We start from the raw sequence: 21,178 nt of genomic DNA on the forward strand, positions 1-21,178 counted from the left end.
TTAAATTGAAAGACTGAAAGAGCAGTTAGCAGCAGTTAGCAGCAAGTTTTATTGAACACATGTAGTAGATAGCATCATAGCATAAAACAATCATGATGTGTACACAATACTGTGTGTACTACTATGAGGGATATAGCTACTTGACTAAACACATACTGCATCTTAAGATACAGACTTTAAAATGTTTCATAGGTTTTTGTTCTAAAGAACGCTATATAAAAAATGATTGACTAATAATAACTAGAATAAGTAAATTGAATGTCTCTGGGTAATAATAATACTAGTTTTTTGCATTTTGATATTTAGAGGCTCTAGTGAGCTCAGCTGGTGCATTAGCTTCAGTCTAATAGCTCCAGTGGCCTCTGGTGGCGGGTTTGTGAACTGCACGCTGCTTCACAGTCAGTGCTGTGCCACAGTGGGCACTCCAGGCGGGACTGTGCTCGGGGTTAGGATGCTCAGACTGCTCTGGACTCGTTCCCCCTCTTCTTCCAGACGCTTCGGACCCTCCAGGCTGCTTAGTGGAGCTTTCTCGAGGAAAGACAGAGCTCGTACTCGCACTCTGTTTAACAGACAGGGCTCTGAACCCACGCCCACCCAACACTTTGACAGCTACCCTAGACTTCTGAATTTCAGGTCGTCCCAGCACAGCAGCAGCTTCAGGTAAAAACTGCAGGAATAAAGGCGGTTTTAATGGTGAAGGAGCTGTGCCACTAGCTGAAATACTAGCTAACTTATACCTGTGTTGGAAGGCAAGTTAACTAGCTGGCTAGCTAACTGTCACTGTGTCCCAGTGTGCTAAGTTAGCTAACTGATGTAAAAAAACTCAGCTGTGTTACAGCCGGCGTGCAGTGCAGGCAAACCAGTCAATAAACGAGCTGTCCAGCAGAAGAGCTGCGGTTACAGTAAACATAATGACACAACAAACAAGCTGACAGCAGGTGGCTAGCTAGTGTTAGCTATCTTAAGTGGCAGAGAGCAGAGTAAGCGAGCTAGTGCCCGAGATTAGCTAATCTAACGTTAGCTCGGTAACGAGCTCTGCTGCTGCTGGGGTGCATGTTTATCATACATAACCTAGCTTAGCTGTCCTGCTAACATAGCTAACTTAACCTACTGATTAAGAAATTAATTATAAGACTTATCAAGATGCATAAGTACACTCAGTAGCCAGTAGTATATTTCACTGCAATGAAATAACTGTCAGCAACTTCTGGCAACTGACAATTTCTTGCCTCAGTGCAGAAACTGAGCAGCAATACCATGTGTTGGGTACTAAATGAAGAAGAGAAGCTACAGAGCTAAACCTTGTAGCTTTTTGATTTAGAGTAGAGACACCCAAAGTAGTTAAATATTAGAGTTAGAACAGTTAGAACAGAGACACTCAAAGAAGCTAAAAGATTAGAATTAGACTAGAGACACCCAATGTAGCTGAACTATTTGAGTTAGAGTAGAGGCAACCACAGTAGCTAAATATTAGAGTTACAGTAGAGATACCCAAAGTAGCTAAATATTAGAGTTAGAGTAGAGACACTCAAAGTAGCTAAAATATTAGAGTTAGGGTAGAGGCACCCAAAGTAGCTAAAATATTAGTGTTACAGTAGAGACACTCAAAGTAGCTAAACTATTAGAGTTAGGGTAGAGGCACCCAAATTAGCCAAAATATTAGTGTTAGAATACGCACACCTAAATTAACTGAAATATAAGAGTTACAGTGGAGACACCAAAAGTAGCTAAACTTTTAGAGTTAAAGTAGAGCCAAAGTAGTTCGCTAAACTATTAGAGTTAGAGTAGAGACACACAAAGTAGCCAAAATATTACTTAAGTAAAAGTAGAAGTCCCCCCCCTGAATATCTTGTACACAATCTTGTATTGATGATGGGAGATTTGAAGCACTGCACAAGTTAAAAGGGTTTGCGTCTAGACTCTATGTGTGTTTTCTTAAGGCTTCCCAGCTATTTAGTCCCAATTCTTTGAGTGTCCTTTACATTGTAAATCAAAAGTAACATTTTAGAGTTTGTACAATGTAGTTTAAGAAAAAGTAAAATGTAGTAAAATGTAAATAACTTAAGTAAAGATACACAAAACTGCTTAAGTACTGCAAGAAATTACATTTACTTGTGCACTCTCTACCACCGTTGGGCTAACTGTGTTTTTACATGGATGCAAATTTTTATTTGTCCCACTTCTGTCTGAACAGGGCACCTGAAGCAGCCTGCTTCAGTATGGCATCAGGAAGTGATGGTCAAGAGAGTTTATCTCCACCGAAACACACCAACCGCTTGCGGAAGGAGAGGTCCCCCTACCTGCTGCAGCATGCTCACAACCCTGTAGACTGGTGAGAACCTCCTTACAAGATGGGAAATTGTACAGTTTTGCAAACATACATACAATACAGTGCTACAATAATTTGGGTAGTTGATATCTTGTTAGTTAGCTTATTTTGTCTGGCCTGGATTTGTTATGGAGAACCCCAAACAGATTATAGATTTGTTTCATTCCTAGCTCACCAGATTCAACGTTACTAAGCACTGATTTACCAAACCAAGTGTTGGTGATGATAACTATAAATAATTGCAAAGTTATTTATTAATGTTTAGCTGACAAAACCAAAAATGTACTGCCTAGATACAAAGCGTTTGAACAGTTTTGTATTTCATAAAAAACAAGGAAAAAGTAACACACAGTTATTGAAAGTTAGGCAGCTTTAAAGACAAACAAAGAAAATTGGCTCTTCACTAAGCCCCACCTCCACATGCTTGTTATTGACCATCTAAAGTCAGATCAGCAACTATTGAAGATGAATAAACTCTTTAAACAGGCGTTTTTTACCAAAACATGTATGAATAACAAGAAATATCCTCTGTTCTGATTGACTGACCTGTGTTTAAATCAAAATTTAATCAAATTTCTTTGTACAGCACATTTTTAATCTAAATGAGACTAACACATAAATATAGCAAGCAGCTTGAACATGAAAATTACTGCTCCCTGAATGAGTTCTTTAAAATGTTCCTGTCTGAAAAACAAGCCTGTTTCAGACTAAAGAGATGGCCAGGTTTTATATGCAAAAATGTAGTGTATCTTGATTATCTGGATTAAAACGGGTAATTTACATTAACTAAATTTATTGTGAAGGTTGGCCAGTGCTAGAAAATTAGTAATCAGTTAATGCACACCTGCTTTAATAGTTTGCCTTGGTTTCAGGTTTCCATGGGGCCAGGAGGCCTTTGATAAAGCAAAAAGTGAAGACAAGCCCATTTTCTTGTCAGGTAGGGAAAGATAAGGATCACCTGAAAGCCTGAAACCATTTCTGTCACTTTGTCCACTTTGTGTTTCACACGGTACGTTGTACTTTGTCACAGTGGGTTACTCTACTTGTCACTGGTGTCACGTGATGGAGAGAGAGTCGTTTGAGGATGAGGAGATTGGGAAGATCCTGAGTGACAACTTTGTGTGTATAAAGGTTGACAGGGAGGAGAGACCTGATGTTGATAAAGTCTACATGACGTTTGTACAGGTTTGATCCACTTTAAAATCAGAACAGTCCAGTTTACTATTAAGTGCAAGTGAAGTACACGTTAAAAGTAATGTAATATGCCAATCTATGTCTATTTGTTCCCTGTTAGGCAACTAGTGGAGGTGGTGGCTGGCCGATGAGTGTGTGGCTTACTCCCAGTCTTAGACCATTCATAGGGGGCACATATTTCCCTCCAAGAGACAGCAGCAGAAGACCTGGGTTTAAAACTATACTTCTGCGCATTATGGAACAGGTATATTATACATTTTCTACCAGTTCATGCACTGAATCTCTTGAAGGATGACAGTTTCGAAAGTCAAGGCGTGTCTCTTTTAAGGTTACTGGCCTATAGGAGTTTTGCTGTAGGAGTTGGGAAATACAGATTATTATCTGTCCAGTACTCAAATGGCTAATTGCTCTATCTCACTCTGGCCTCAGTGGCAGAATAACAGAGAAGCACTGGAGTCCAGTGGGGAACGGGTGGTGGAAGCTCTACGGAAGGGCACATCCATCTCAGCCAGCCCAGGAGAATCTCTGCCGTCAGGCCCAGATGTTGCTAACAGATGTTTTCAGCAACTGGCCCACTCATATGAGGAGGAGTATGGAGGATTTCGAGATGCACCCAAATTCCCCACACCAGGTAAACAGATGCTGAAATGATCAGAAAGAAGCGAGACCAAAATAAACAATGCCGAGTAAGAAAAGAAGAATAATTGTTTATTAGGACTTTTCTAGTGTGAATTTCTTTGTAACATTTTGCTCAAAGTACAATGTCATACAATTAGAAAGATTGTTGACATTGTGAAAGATTATTAGTATCTATTTCTCAAATATGTGGCAGTATTTTAGGGGGTGTTCACACCTACCTTGTTTAGTCTGTCCAAACCAAAAGAAGTGGTGTCTGTCTGGATAGAGTAAACCATGGTTTGGCTTGTTCACATGGATGGTCCAGACTTTTAGACCAATTGAAGGATTATGATTCAGGCTATCATGACCTTGATAAACAAGATCCACATTCATGTGTGTCACGCAGCTACTGTATCTATTGTAACTGTAGAATCCTGTGGTATCTAATGATAATCTCCTACACTAATTCTGTAAACATGATGAGTGTGCAGTGTTAATGATTCATATTTTAGTAGGGATGACGCTTGCTTGATTTGACAAAAAGCCAATCAGTATCATGTATGGAGAGATGCGGTGCACAGAGATAATGATAACAGGCTATTGCAAAGTCCTGCAATGTTGAACTAAAACAAACTGAGAAGGCTTGTGGACATTTTTTACCCCAACCATAGTAACACTTATATTTTTTATAGACTAGAAAATAATTAAATATTGAATATAAATTGTCTGTTGACTATTCCTAAATTTGTGAATTTACAAGAGAGAACTTCACTGATTGTAAATGTGTGGTGCATGTGATTCTCTGTTTCTGGGTTACAGTGAACCTGCTGTTCCTAATGTCATTCTGGACGGTAAATCGTTCTTCCGCTGAGGGAGCAGAAGCATTGCAGATGGCTCTTCACACTCTCAGGATGATGGCCTTAGGAGGAATTCATGACCACGTGGCTCAGGTATTCCAGTATAACATTTGTATAACTTCACAAAGGTATCCAATATGTAAATAAGGCCTCAAACAAATCATTAGTGTTTTATTGTCTTCTGGCTGTATCTCAAATATCCCAGGTGTGTTTTTATAGGAATTTGGATGATTCAAGGCATTCAAACCATCTAACAACTGTAGATGATTTTGGGGTAAAAATAATGCAGCCCAGACTTTAATCATATGACATGAAGGGTTTAAAGTCATTCACCAATATCTTAGATCTGATTCATGATGTTTTAAACCCCTAAAACATTTTGCTTTTATAATGCTTTTATATTGATGTATCCCATTGATCTTATAAGTTGTGCAATTTCCAGTTATGAAAACATTGGTGAATGTAAAAAATGTTTTAAGAGAAATATTTTTCCTTTAAAAGGTTTTTGTCACTAAAGTCCATTATTTTAATATATTACAAAGCATAACATGATCCCAATGTCTTATGCATAATTTTAGTCATTATATGCTGAGTCCAAAATAATGCAGACACATTTCTTTCTATTTTCACTTTCTTATGATTTATGTTTATTTTATCTGTCTTTTTGCCTCTCTCAGGGTTTTCACAGGTACTCCACAGACTCCTCTTGGCATGTGCCCCACTTTGAGAAGATGCTGTATGATCAGGCCCAGCTGGCAGTTGCGTACATCACTGCCTACCAGGTGCGAGTGTGTGCATGTGTGCCTGATATAATGTCATTTTTTCTTTCTTCTCTACATACCAGTGCTTCTAGCAACACAAATAAACAGACATGCTGGATGTCCCATTAAAGCTACAGAATGCTGCACTGACCTGCAGGATATGTGTGTATGGGGTATCCTGTATTGAATGTTATGTGATTTCAGCCAGAGCTGCTTGTTTCTAGCCAGACTTCACTGGTCACAATCATTACTACCCACTGTACTGTCCACCGTGGGTGATAATGCCAGTACTGTTTAGGAATTAAGAAATGGATTCATTTACAAACTGTAGCTCAATATATTCTTACTTTATCATTTTCTTTCTGGTCTGTTTTTTTTTAAATATAATTCAGAATTATATAACCAGGCCTGGTTTTAAATATTAGGCTTATAAAAGCATTTAAGCATATGTAATTCTCGCTTTACCTATTCATAGGGTTTATATGGGTACTATTATGCAACCATATAAACGTCTTTATGTTCTAATACATAACTTACATATTTTACACTCTAGGGCAGATTTTTCTATTAAATTGAAAGCTCTAGTTTTTTTCTCTACAGTTGGGAGGAGCCAAAAAGTTTGGTAGGTCTGTTGCTTAAATAGAAGCTTGTTTTAAAATCATCCAGTGTGTTTTTCCAAATCTGTTGCTTCACCAAGGATTATGACAGCTCAGCAGCTCAGTGTATACACAATATAAATGTATATAGGTGGTGACTTGCTGTGTTTCATGCTGCAGGTGTCTGGGGAGCGCCTATTTGCAGATGTGGCCCTCGACGTGTTGCAGTACGTCTCCAGAGACCTTAGCCACAAGGTGTGCCATCTTTCTACTCATTAGTAATTGCTTTCAGTATAGCCTTGCTGAGTCGGCACTGTTGCCAGATAGGAGAAACATCATCCAGGCCCAGGGCCATTTTGAGGTCAGCCCACCTACAGTATATGCACACTGCTGCAGCGTGGTGGCCATTTTATGATGATAAATGGTCCACTGTCAGTGAACGAAATGCACAATTAAAATCCTTTGGCTGATTAGGATGATATTTCGTATGATTTATGAACTAATTAGAGGTTAAGGGAATTCATCATGATGCTAATTTTCTTCACAGTATATTTTGGTGTATTGTTCTACGTGGTGCTTTTTAGTGGAGGTCAGCTTTCATCTAGAACTTAGCTTTGTAGGTGAGCGTGACCTGAGAGGTCACCTAGTCTAAAGCGAATTCAATAATAAATGTAAACAGAAAGTTTATTAATTCTGTAGGGCTGCCAATTTGTTTTTTAACACTCTACTGCCCTCTACAGTCTGGTGGCTTTTACAGTGCTGAGGATGCAGACTCACTGCCCACACCTGAGTCTGCTGAGAAGAGAGAGGGAGCCTTCTGTGTGTGGACAGCTGGGGAGGTCAGAGATCTGCTCTCAGAAACAGTGGAGGGGGCGACTGGTGGTGCGACACAAGCTGACATCTTCATGCATCATTATGGTGTGAAAGACCAAGGCAATGTCGAGCCAGAACAGGTGTGCATAAGGTTTGGACCTTAACCAAGAAAAGTGTTAAAATGTTACGTTTTTTTTTTTTTTTGCCATATACGTTTTATTCTGCTTTGAACTTAGCATATGCATTCACTCACTGAGCATTTTATTAGGAATATATAAAGAGACTAGTACTTGTTAGGACCTCCTACTGCTCTCAACTTTAAGTCTTGATGGAATGGAACTCACAAGATGTTGGAAACATTACTTAGAGATCCTGGTCCATGTTTACATGAACGTCAATGCAGCCAGTCTCTCACAGATCAGATTCACATGCAGTAATTTAGAAAATCACTGTAGAAAAAAAATATTCATAATTAAAACAAAATTAAATTCAGGAGGCTTTTTTCTTTGTAACTTTGTACATAATTTGGCTGTTGCTTTATATTAACAGGCCTGACTTGCATCCATGGATTCAGGTTGTAGGCCAGGCCTTAAATTGAACAGTTTTAGTGAGCCTCAGCTTTTTAGTGAGACCTTTTGCTGTTGTAGTCTGTTTGTCTCAAAGTTGGACAATAAACTTTTTATTCTGAGAGGCTTTTATGTTCACTACAATTGTAAACAGTGAGTGTATAGCCACTATATAAATTATAGTATATCGTTTATATAACATTATATAGTGTATATAACAGTGACGTACTATAGCCTTTCTGTAAGCTCAAACCACTTTTAGTCTGACCATGCTCCTTTGACCACTTTCATCAACAAGGCATTTCTGCCTGCAAAACTGTGGATCTGGTTTTATTTATTGCACCATTCTGAGACACTCTAAAGGCTGCTGTCTTTATAATCCTAGGAGATCAGCAGTTCTTGAAAGACTCAAGCTGTCTGGCACTAATAACTGTGCCACGCTCAAAGTCTGTCTCTGAGATCACAGTAACCCCATTTACACCTGGCGTTAACATAAGTCCTGCATGATCCAATCATAAGAGGCCTGCACAAAGTGAACAGGTATGAACAGGATATAATGTGACTTAAGGACACATCATGATCCTATCACTCAAACTACATTTGGATGTGGTCAGAGACGCATATGGGCGTATTCTATTTTTAGTGTAAATGTCAAATCTCCACATTTACTGCTTCACTGTCTAAACATGTGACAAAACTACTAAAACACACTGCCCAAGATCCACATAAGCACCTTGCAATCACAATGTAATAGATAAAGCCAGTACATTTAAAGACAACTGGAAGACTCTTACTGTAACTGGTCCCTCATTCAGTGAAAATGATGTGAGAAATCTAATGATAAATGGTCAGAGGGGACACATTTAATTTGGGCATTCTGTGAAATAAACCAGAATATAACTTGCCATTCCCTTTTAAGAGCCAAGTGCACTCTGACTTTGACAGATTGGTATTATAATGGTGCAGCACTTCTGCGCTTCTCAGCAGAGGAGACTGACTGCTTGTTCATGCTCTGAAGGTGTACGAGCAACTAATTTATGGGAACAGCAATGTTATTATATAATGTATTCTGTTTATTGTTAATGTAAAAGTAAGGTTGCCAAGATAGCAATGAACATTCTACTGATGCCTATCGTTTATCTTAATTTTAGTCAGTGGCACACCTGTGTTTTCCTGTGCCAAGATAGCAATGTGGCAGAAATGCACCTGAACACACCTCACTTTCAGAACACCACGCCCATCAGTGTAGATGTATTCACAAGCACTGTTGCTTTTTCAACGATGCAGGTGCAAGGTGTGAAAAGGTGGGTTGCATGGTAACAATGACCATCAGGTAGCTCCTTGTGCAGGGTGTAGGATAGGGCCCCAGGTGTGAACAGCTCTGCGCTTTGGCAATCATTTGTGATCAGATCACCCAGGACACATGTTAATACCTGGTGTGAATGGGGCTATTTATCCCCCTTTTGGTGTAAACATTACCTGAATGTGGCAGCCTGTATTTGCATGGTTAAAGGCATTTTACTGCTGATAATTGCATGAAATAAGTAGTTGTACAGATCCTCCTAATAAATCGCTTGGTGAGTAAGAAACTTTTGTGTTTTACATTTTTTTGAGTGAGTTATATTAGTGGAAACCTGTTTGTTTGGAGCTTCTGTTGATGGTTTGTTTGTTTGGTATGTTCACAGGACCCGCATGGTGAGCTACAGGGTCAGAATGTGCTGATAGTGCGCTATTCAGTGGAGCTCACTGCCGCTCGTTTCGGCCTCAGCGTGGACAGACTGACTGAAGTGCTGGCCAGTGCCAGGGCCAAACTGGCCGAGGTGCGCAGGGAACGCCCTCCACCTCATCTAGACTCAAAGATGCTGGCCTCCTGGAATGGTAGGACATCTACAACTCCTCTAATGTGCTCTCCTTTCATTCCTTTCATTCAGGCAAGTGGTGTAATAACTGGGAAGTTGGGAAACAAGGCACTTTACTAATTAGTTTCCTTAATTACCTTCCATAGAATATGTTTTAATGGAAACAGCCATCAATTAATAAGCGAAATGCTGAGGCATGGAAAAAAAATCATGCCAAAAGCAAAGCCCTTAAAGAGTCAGCTCGCCCACTCAAGCCCTCTGGCTTTATTGATCGTGCAAAGCCAGCTCTGCCATTGTAAATTCAGTGCTGTGATATTGTTTTCACTAATAGCACCGCTGTTATGAGTGTTCTCCTGAGACGCTCGTGCTGAGAAATGTTGAGGCAGGCTTTTTTTTTTTTTTTTTTTTGAAAGCTCTGTAAGAAGCTTTCTGTTCTGTGTGCACACCTAATGAAAAGCTATCAAAACCTTCACAGGGTTCCCTGTCCCTTTTAAGAGCCCCCTAAATGTCTAATACAGCTCATGGTGACTAATGAAGTGATATTTTAATTGAAGAAAGATGGAGACATTGTTTAATCACAGCGGTCTTCAGTGTGCTCCACTCCATTACTTTGCTAATTCACTGAGACCGCATTTCTCTACCTGCAAAGTAACGCACATTAATCAGAGATGATGGGGCCCCCTCACACAGTGCTGTGGGCTAATGGAGCAGTCTGACAGGTGTATTGTTTGAGAGTTGGGAACTCACGGTGAGTTGAACTCACAGCGCTTGTGTTTCTTTAGATCAAATGCTCCTCAGATAAACTCCTTTGTCCTGAGTAGAACTTGTTTCGGTTTTGTGTTTACTCTATAGCTATGAGTGGAGTAGCCATATGCAGCTTAGTACCTGTCTGGTGAAGAAGCAGTCTTCAAACTAGGCCCTGCAGGTTGGGCTTAAAATTTTTATTAGTTGTATTTTGCCTTTTAAACACCTCTAATTTTCAGTACTCTGTTTATTTAATCTGCTTGTTTAAAACACCAGAAATGAACAAACTGTCAAAATATAAAGTATAGCGGCACGTCTCTTATATGTGCAGTTCAGTGAAAATAGGAAAGGACAAGTACAAGGCCCTGGATTGTTATTTGAACTTATCCACAAAGAGGGGCGTTAGGCAAAAAAGGTTTGTGAATTACTGCTATAAAGTATCTGTTTAATTCAATTCAACCAGTTTTAAGTGGTGTTTTTGTTTCATTGTAAGACATATCTACTGTTTGCTATTTGCAAATGATTAAAATTCAATTAGCATAATCTTATTACTTTTTACACATTACATTTGGATTTTTCATTCAGTCCCATAGCTATGCAGTCTGAGTTTATGATATTAGTGAAAGAATGGGTGGTTCTAAAGAGCACACTGAATTGTAGTGTGATACTGTTTTAGGTCATTAGTTGGTAAAATATCTTCACTACTAGATATTTCACCATCAGCTATGAATGATATTTTTGCAGCAACTCTGTGTCCCACTTTGTAAAGTTATATAATGGGTTGCCGAGAAAGGATCTACATCATGCATGAAGTTTGCCAGCTCTTCTGACTTAATAATTACAAAGCTCCAAACATGCTGTCATATTAATGCATATTAATTGAGAATGGGATATCATAAAACCTCCTGTAGGTGTAATGAGTAGATGCCCTAGTTGTTAAAAAATACAAATTATTAATTGGCAAATGATGAGAATATTAGTCTTAAGTTTTAACATAGTTCATAGTAAAAAAAAAAACACTCCAAAGGAATCATATGTTTTTTTTCTTATTTTTTTAAGACTCTCTCTCCTTAAAAATAAGTTCAAATCTACATAAATTTTAAGAGTGTGTTCCATTTGGATGAGTTTGTAGCTGATAAATTTGTTTTTATAATGTATATTATATATTATATATATGATCAGATTACATTTTCTTGTAACTATAATACAATTATTTTTTAACTATATTTATAGGATTTTTGTAACACTGTTGCACATATTCTGTTACATACAAACTCTATTCATTTGCTTTTGTGCCAAGTACCAAGTTTCGTATTGACCTGATCCAAGTTCTTACAGGTGATAAAAATGGAAGATTGACATCCCACCCCTCTCACGAACAGCACTTACTGGTTTTATTTGCTCATTCTGCAATAAATGTCTTCCTCCAGGTCTGATGCTGTCAGGGTTTGCTCGGGTTGGCGCTGTGTTGGGGGACAAGGCGCTGCTACAGAGAGCAGAGCAGGCTGCACAGTTTCTTCAGGAGCATCTGTGGGATAAAGAGGGACAGCGGATACTGCACTCCTGCTACCGAGGAGACGACATGGAAATGGAACAAACGTAAGAAACTTCCCTTACTCTCCTGTAAAATCAGTTTACACAGCTCTGTGCTGTTTTCTTTTACACACGGGAAACCTTGGCCCAACTTTTTTGTGTTTTTTTTTTCTGCTACTGGCAGGACACATTTATTTTTACATAGAGGAAAGAGCTGTTTCCTCAGTTTATTCTGTGAAAGTGTTACCACCTCCCAGCTGGAAATCCTCCATTTGTTTTATTCTTATCCTACTTGTTTTATTCTTATCCTACTTATCCTACTAAAACAAGACACATTTATGTGTATTTCTTAAGATATTTTATTTTACCTTTATCTTATTTTCATCTGTAAAGTCAGATGTGTGATGCTAATTTAAATAGATACATGTTTAATACCCTTTATTTCTTTCAAAATATTGGTTGCATCACCATCATTCCAGAGAACACACTTCCACTACTCCACAGCTAAATGATGAGCCCTATTCTATTGGCAATACTTCTCACTAGGGAATAGACTAGCTGTATGTGTGCATTTGCACATCTGCATCAGCAATGTGTCTACAAAACAACTTAAAAGTAGCTAAACAAACACTTGGACATGTAGATATTGTATTTGGAACAGCAGGCTGTAACACACCAAGGCTGTTCTGGCAGCATGGCAATTGTTGAATCTTCAGTTATGCAAGAAAAAAGCTAGCACACCTCCTCCTCCTTCCTGTTTCTAAATGTAACACACTGCTCATAATTGCTTTGGCACAGATTTCGCCAATGCACTAGTGACCCAGAGTCAGCACAAAACAATGAAACTTCTTTCACCAGTGCATACATAGCCATTGCTCTTTTTTGGGGTCAGCTCTTATTTGTATTCTTTAGTTACTTTCGTACATTTGAATCTGCAGTAATCTCATAGCTTTTTAGGATTTTTATACAATATTTCTTTAGACTTTTTTTTTGCTGTTTTGCTCACTAGTGCTATTACAAGTAGGGGTGTGCCATATCATATTGTACGCAATAATATCATCAACATTCTTTAATATCGTAGGTTTGATGCAGGCGTATAAAATATTCTCCCCCAATTTGACATACTAAAGTCAGTGCTTCATGTGGTGCTGCTAATCAAATGAAATAGGGTAAACCTGTGGTGAAGAATATTGTTTGTCAAATTGTTTTAAACGAACAGTAATAAATCCATAATTCCTGGCATTTTCTTATTTTATTCACTTTAGTAACTAGGGGTGTCATGATTCTCTAAATCCTCGATTCGATTTTAGGGTCACGATTTGATTCGATTCTCGATTTTCTTTTTTTTTTTCTTTTTTACAGCCGAGAGGCCTATGCCAGTTTTAGGTTAGTCTATGGTCAGTCATTGGTTTAATTAATCAAATTTACAATATCTTATTTCAAAAGGTGGGAAGTGATCTGTAATACACCACATTAGGCACTAATGGTCAAATTTAAATAATTTAATTAAGATATATATGTAATGCCATCTAGTGGCTTTTTTGGTAGCAGCAGTGTGCACTATTAAAACAGCAACATAACAAAATAAATAATACAGTCATGGTCAAAATAATAGAACAATTAGAGCCTTAACAAACTGAACTCTGAACTACTATAACAGTTGCACATGAAAAATAAGACTCGGTCCCTGAGAATGACAAGTTTTTTTCTTTAACAAAGATATATTATTATATTATTAACTTTATCTGAGAGAAAGATGCTCCTTGAGGTACCAAAACTATTAACTTTTTTGAGGCTAGACAAAACAGCTGTAATTTTTATAGTTTCAAGTTTTTCTTTAAGAAGATGAGAATGTCCACATTCTCTGGAGAAAGGGCTGCTCTTTGAGCAGTCACAGTGACAGCGGCGTTGGCTACAGTGTGCTGCGCCATTTGCGTAGTGCGCGCATGCTTGCGTAGCTTAGAGAGAGGGATCGTCGATCATCTTTTTGACTTCAGTGCTCGAGACCATGACATAATTTCGATAAAATATTGAAATCGTGACACCCCTATTAGTAACACAGGCTGTAAAGTATCATAGAGATTGCTTTTGCGATATATATAGAGAGAGTATCGCAGAATCACAGTATCGTTATATCATTGTTCTTGTGAGCAAGATATTGTAATATTATCGATTTGTGAGATGCTCTGAGATTCTCACCCCAAATCTTTAGGCTGTTGACACTATAAGCATCACAGCATTACAGGAGTCAGTATCCAGAGCCTTACAGCTGAGCTTATATCTCTGATAATGTATTTTAACTCACTGAAAATAGGGTTTGTTGTTTGGACACAAAGCTTTTTGTCTTCTGTTAACACTGCAACCACCTCCTCCTGTGGCCGCGTTCGGCCATTTCTTAAGAAACAGGAAGCGGTTGTGGTATATGCTTTTTAATTTAGTTTAAACAGAAACAAAATCTCAAATGTTTATGATCTGTGTTAAATTTCAATCTGTTACCTCAAAACTGGAACATCTCTCACTGTCATCCCATTCTCCATTGTTCTCAGCAAAGGTAAATTTGGATTAAGGTAAAAGTTGCATGAAATTCGAACTGGCTGTTCAGACTGAGTGGCATTTCTGTGTATCAGAAATGTGTCAGATTTCATTATCTCACTTGAAAGTGACCAGAATTAAAATTAAAAAAATTGCCAGATTCACTGTTTTTTTTCACGTGTCTGATATATCACATATTACCAAAAATATCAGATTTGGACCATTTACCTCCTTTGTGAACACAGCAACTCTAGTGTGAACATCAGGGAACACGTTAATTTAACATTTTCAGTGCAGATTTTGGTCACTTTCATATGTGATATTAAAATTTAATACATAACTGAAATTCAATATTTGAATAGTGTAAACAGTTAAATTGGAATTTGTATAACTTTTAAATAAATGAAACAGAAGCCAAATCTGTGAGTCATATGAAGCATTAAATGTCAGAAATGTCAAGATATAGGTCACATTAAAAAGATGTGAAGCAAAGTATGAACAGGCTAAAGAACTTCTGATTTGTAAACATCTTATAAAAGCCTATTTATACTATGTCTGTTTAATGTTGTATTGCACATTTTAAGCAATATTGTAACACTAATATATCAGGAATGGAACATTACGTCCTTTATAGAGAACACTTGCTAATAGCGTGATTACAGTACGGGGAGCTAGCGTGCTGTGGTGCTCTCAGGAGTAGCTGTGTGCAGCACTGTTTGTTTAGAGAAGCAGTTTACTGAAAAACTGGATGTGGGGCTGCTTTTAATTTGCTTTTAATTTCTTTCTGGAGGATTTCCCTTCTCTGAGAGTAATAACTGAGACTCTGAAAGCCCGGGTGAGCTGGAGATGATTAAATTACAGGAGAGGGGAGACTGTAGCGTGTCTGCTGATTGTGTATCTGCTCCGCTCAATTTCACCCTCACGAGGAAGCGTTTCTTTTGTCTGTTCCTCTGTGTGAATTTTGCACACTGCAAACTAAAGTCTTCTCGAGAGCCAAATCAAACATTGAGAGATGAGATGTGTAAGAATTAATATCTGATAAGAAGGAGACAGATTTTACTGAAGTCACTGTCAAATGAAACACCTCTTGCAGATGAAATTATTACGCTGTGAAAAAAAATTGTAATTTTATTTTTCTTAGCAAAACATGTACCACACAAAAACATAAAAAACTGTATTTTTAATGGTAAATTACTTTTTCTGGCACCCCCAGAAATTATTTACTATTTTACTATTTTACTAATTCACCCAAAACCAAAACCAAAAAAGATTTTTTCTGGGCAAATTTTACGGGGAATATAATGTAAAACATACTGAGAAATACCTGTAAACATATTTTCTCTTTACCATGTACCTGATTTAGAGCAGAAATGTAATGCTGGAATATCTGGACAGGTATAGTGTTGATAACAGTCCTGGTGCATATGGTCATTCTAGCACTTCTATAATTGCTAAGGAACTTTCTCCACATGCTCGGCATCGCTTGTTTGTGTTTACCTGTTTACATACCTATCAGACCTTGTGTGTAGGTCTGTGTATATTGATTTTAAACAATTGCACGGCTGTTTATCATTTCCCCAGGAGAGATAGAGGTAGGGTTTTTATGAGATTAGGAGATATGCTGTGGAAAAGCTGCGCTTTATGGAGGCTGCATCACCCGGGGAGTCAGGGAAGAGAAGGAATGGAAAATCGAGGCACAGAGCAGTTCATTAAAAATTGACTGGCCTAGTTTGATTCGTTTTTGCTGTCTCACAGGCCTTTTCGCTAGTTCAGTAGCAGTTCTCCACCTTGAGTTCAGCTGCAGAATAAGGAGAAACATGTTTTTCCACTGAACCCAGTGCTCTTGTTGTGAACAGAATGTACCTGAGGCAAAGCCTCCTTCACAGTGCAGCAGAAGTAACCCTGCTTTCTGAATCACTCTGCAACTTTGCTCGCACAACATTTTAATGGCTCCCTGACTCTCACAACTGTCTGCAGTGACATGCTGAGGTCAGATGCAGGGTCAGATAGCTAGGCAGCTTCCCCTCTCAGATGCCAAACACAGCTATTCTCTCTTCTTTGGAAGTCTCAGTTATGTAAAATTGACTCTGACCTCCCAGAACAGAGGTGGCCTCCAGCACTAGACCTGCTCTCCATGTTCTACTAACACAATGCTATCTCCAGCCCTGTCACTATCAGCTCTCTCACACTCAGCCATCTACACTGACACCTCACTGGAGGTGCCTGAAACCCGAGGCTGAAAAGTCCTTGATGCGTTCAGTTTAATCAACAACGTAACCTATTTTAAACTTCAAAGATTCTCCTGGCTTTGGTGATCATGGCTTTTTCAAGTGCAGGGTTTGAAGAGCCCTCACTGTGCACCTTCCACACTTTCACCAGCTTTACAACATCAGACAGAAATCTTAGAGATGTTTTCATAGTCACGCAGCGTAATATATCGTTTGAGCATCATCATCGCAATGTGGGAATGTGCAATAGTCACATTGTGTATGTGCAATATCATGCAAGAGAAAAAATATAAAATTTTAAAGCATTTTTGCTTTAGGATGCAAAAGAAAAAGGTACCCAGTTTACACAGCATACCTTACCTACCAGAGGCAGGATGTATCAGCCCAATAGAATTTAATTTACTCCTCTCTTTTATACACAGAAAGCATTATTAATATTGTGCTGGGTCACTGACTTCGGGTAAAATCTACTAAAATCTCTGTATTTTTTCAATTCACAATATACAGCTCTAGAAAAAATTGAGAGACCACTTCAGTTTCTGAAAATTTCTCTTTCATTTTCTCTAATTTTGCTATTTATAGGTATATGTTCAAATGAAATGAACATTGTTGTTTTATTCTATAAACTACAGATAATATTTCTCCCAAATTCCAAATATAGAATATTGTCATTTAGAGGATTTATTTGCAGAAATTGAGAAATGGCTAAAAAAAAACGATGCAGAGCTTTCAGGCCTCAAATAATGCAAAGGAATCAATATTTGGTGCAATAACTGCTGGTTTTTAATCACAGTTTTCATTCATCTTGGCATGTTCTCCTCCACCAGTCTTACACACTGCACACTGCCAAATAAGTATGCATATGTCATTTTTGTTTTTTCCCTGAACAGTTAGTTTAATAATTAAGCATTATTTTATTCTCAATAATAGCATTAGTGTGAATGTTCTTACATTTTAATATACAATAATGTTGCATGGACAAATCATTAAAAAACAAACACAATGGAAAAAACAATAATCATATTTACTGCCACCCACCTTCATAGATTTCTCAATTTGAAGACAGATTGCTTCTTTTTATACCAGGACTGAAAATGCTTGGTTAGGAATTGAAACTGACACATTGAAGGTTTCTAATGGATGCATTCAGCTACTTGTGTGCAAAGCAAGCTGTTTAGTGGAGGAGTATTGTCAATATAATAGGACTCCCTGAAACAATTAATAATCATGGATACACTGGCACCATTCTTAATACCAGGTGTTTCGGTGTTTCAGTAGAAAAAACTGCTGAAATCATTTTGACACCTTCAAGACACGAATGGTGATCTATCGTCTCACTTCCCAGTTTTGCAGCCAAAATCATCACTGTGTTCTTGGTAGAACAGACTGGACATTCACCAACCATGCAGTAATCCATCCATCTGCTTTGTCCATTGTAATGTGGAGAGCACTGATATTGCTGAGCTCACTTTAAACATTTATTTTGTGGGTTTCGGTTATGGGGTGGCCAGCCTCTATCTGAAAATCCTCTGTCTCTGGAAGATCCTGCATTAAGAGGATCATACGATTAAAGAGAAACCAGCAGTGCATTTAAAAAAAATATATATATATATATATTATTTATTTATTTATTGTTATTTACATTTCATTAAGATCACCTGGAAAATCAATTAACAAACTTCAGAATAGAAAAAAAATGTAAACTAAAGCCCTATCCTGATGGGATTAGTTTCTCAGGGGGGCGTCTGTGAAAAATATTTCACACTTCTACTCATTGATAAAACTCGTGCATCCGGACTGCAATAAAAAAAAAAAACAGGCAGACCAGTGAGTTTTTTTTGGGCTTTTTCGGTCACATGACAGCTCGTTTAGTAGCTCATTCATTTCCACTTGCTGTTGTGTTTACATGGATCTCTGTGGAAACACGCGCTCAAAGTGCAATTACAGTGTGTAGCAGTGAACAAATAGCTTTTTTATTAAACGCAAGGAGATGAAACTCAGAGATGTGCGTCCAGATGGACGGGACTAAAATTACCGGAGGATCACGGAGTTCAGTGAAAAGTAGTAGGTAATTCAGCCTGTTATTTTCTCAGAGGACATCTCTGAGAATTTCCAAATCTGGAGAATCTCTAAGATTCTTCAAATAAAGAGATATGTGGTCTAGGACTAGGCTTAATCCCTGTCCATAAACTGAGCCAATAAGTTAATAATAATTTGATAAGTGTATGAACAACCTTGCAATATGATCACGGGGTGTACAATATTGATATTGTATCACAATGTTATGTTTTGCAAAACTGTATTGATTTACATATTATTACAGTTAATGTAGTATTGATATTTAATGATTAGTTTACAGGTAAAGATTGGTGGCACACATTTATTTTCTGTTGTGCTTTAAACCCTGACAGCTAGATAGTAGTGTTGCACTCTCTCGCTAGATCCGACTGTTCTGATTGGATTTGAATTGTAACCCCTGTGTTTTGCAATATGTATTGTAGCACCAGTTTTTTGCCAAAACACAACAATAATGATCATCATCATGTTCATGATGGAAACCGTTTTTTTTTACTGAATATTTTAAAGACTGCTTCAACACCTCAATCCCTTTCTCACACATTGCACTTTTTTAGCACAGTCAAATACTTTTCCAGTACTTGAAACCATGAGAATTGCACAGATGGTCCGGCATGCACAAAAAACAAAGCAACTGTGACGATTTTGTGCTTCAAAGCTCCACTTCGAAACCAAAAGCTTGATGATTCAGATATTCCTCTTTTCTTCCAGGGGCACCCGTCCAAATCCTCATATTGCACCAAACAAAGGAATAGACAGAACCAAATTACCAGTCAGAGTGGGGTGGCAGTTGTCATCATAGATAACATGATGATTTGTACTTGAACTCAGACAGAAAGAAAACATGACTGTTGAAACTCCTCTCATTTACATAGCGTGAGTCAGATTCATATAAAACAGCTCAGTTTGAGTTTGAAACTTCACTGTACTAAAGGCTTTGTAACCAATCCTTCGGAAGTGGCCTTGATTTGGTATGTGAAACTATGTTGTTTAAGTTGTATTCTGGCCATGTAAACAAACATGCCTTTTTAAACTCAGTGGATATTCGGGTTTGATGATGTATATGGTACTAAGTTCTGAGGTAAATATGAAAGGAACTCTTGGTAGAAAAACTTACCTTTGGTGTGGATTTTGGGAGCAGGATTTAACTAAGCAAATGATATGGAGTTGCTGCAGTTGGTCTGCAGGTTTAGGTTCAGCAACAGTATGTTCTGAAAGAATGAGGTCAGCTGACTACCTGAATATTCTGAATATAGAGCAGGTTATTCCATCAATGGATTTTTTCTTCCCTGTTTGGACGAGCATATTCCAAGATAACAATATCAGGATTCATGTGGCTGGAATTGTGAAAAAGTGATTCAGGGAGCATGAGATCATCATTTTCACACATGGATTGTTCACCACAGAGTCCAGACCTTAACCTCATTGAGAATCTTTGGGATGTGCTGGAGAAGGCTTTGTGCAGCAGACAGACTCTGCCATCATCAATGCTGCTGCAAGATCTTGGTGATTTTTTTTTGCAACACTGGATTTAAATGCCACAGAGAATGCATGCCGCCATCAAACCTAAAAGCAAAAATATTAGAGTGTGTGACCTTTTTTATGGTGGCGATTTTTTTTGGCCATATGATTACCCTGCAGTGGAGAAATTAATACCATTTTAGAGAAAGAGGACAACAAGCTAAGAGCAAGGTAATTAGTTAATATAGTTAGTTTGTGTAAGTTTTACTCAAAGTAAATTTTAAATTGAGTACTTTTTTACTTTTACTCGAGTAGATTTTTAGATGGCTACTTTTACTTTTACTTGAGTAGAATTTTAGCCAAGTAAAGGTACTTTTACTCAATTATAATTTCCACCAACTGCCAGATTCACATTATTTAAAAAAAATGGGGTTTTGGTCTGGCCTTGACTAAATGTATCCAAAAGCCAAATTTGACATATTGGAAATTGGTAATACAAACTTACTCCAGACAATCTCTTCCTTCTTGCATATTAGTATAAAGTAGAGCATTTAAATTCCATCTGTGTCCAACACAAATATTAAATTTGCCTTACTTTGTTCTATTAAACTATGTTTCTTACAAAAGTATGTTTTTAATACCCAATGTAAGAATGACACTACATGTCCTTGGTTGGTTGTAATTATTAGCCTATAGATCAGTGGACAGAGTAGGTAGGTTTTCCCAGTGGCTGTTTGATTGGTTTGCTCAGTGCATGCTGGATGCTTTATTGAAAGAACACTGATGAATACTGCATAGCACACTAAGTGAGGTGTGGGCAGGGTTAAAATGAGCCAATTTGAAGGGTTTGAATAGTAAATATTTGTTTTGATGCCAACAACTGCTAGGTAACCGTGAGGAAAATCCTCAATATCATCTTTTAATTGAAGTGAAGTTACAGATGCAGCGGAACAAATTCTGAAGATTTTCACTCTAACCATGGTTTAATTAGCAAAAGTGTAATTTGTCTGA

The 21,178-nt window shown here is 37.9% G+C and overlaps 1 protein-coding gene across 2 annotated transcripts in view; it reads left to right on the forward strand.

Moving 5' to 3' along the window:
• The first annotated feature begins 383 nt into the window (after window positions 1-383).
• Window positions 384-21,178, forward strand: part of spata20 (spermatogenesis associated 20) — a 56,573-nt gene continuing 35,778 nt past the window's right edge. For both annotated transcript variants that reach the window (XM_007259141.4, XM_049464864.1), the window contains exons 1-12: window positions 384-660; window positions 2,195-2,332; window positions 3,202-3,266; window positions 3,360-3,514; window positions 3,624-3,767; window positions 3,953-4,154; window positions 4,961-5,091; window positions 5,676-5,780; window positions 6,536-6,610; window positions 7,096-7,308; window positions 9,420-9,612; window positions 11,768-11,936. In XM_007259141.4, the coding sequence (XP_007259203.4) occupies window positions 452-660; window positions 2,195-2,332; window positions 3,202-3,266; window positions 3,360-3,514; window positions 3,624-3,767; window positions 3,953-4,154; window positions 4,961-5,091; window positions 5,676-5,780; window positions 6,536-6,610; window positions 7,096-7,308; window positions 9,420-9,612; window positions 11,768-11,936 (1,799 nt within the window). In that variant the 5' untranslated portion in view covers window positions 384-451. The remainder of the gene's footprint in view (window positions 661-2,194; window positions 2,333-3,201; window positions 3,267-3,359; window positions 3,515-3,623; window positions 3,768-3,952; window positions 4,155-4,960; window positions 5,092-5,675; window positions 5,781-6,535; window positions 6,611-7,095; window positions 7,309-9,419; window positions 9,613-11,767; window positions 11,937-21,178) is intronic.

This window comes from Astyanax mexicanus, chromosome 15 (assembly GCF_023375975.1).
Source record: "Astyanax mexicanus isolate ESR-SI-001 chromosome 15, AstMex3_surface, whole genome shotgun sequence".
Lineage (NCBI taxonomy): Eukaryota > Metazoa > Chordata > Actinopteri > Characiformes > Acestrorhamphidae > Astyanax > Astyanax mexicanus.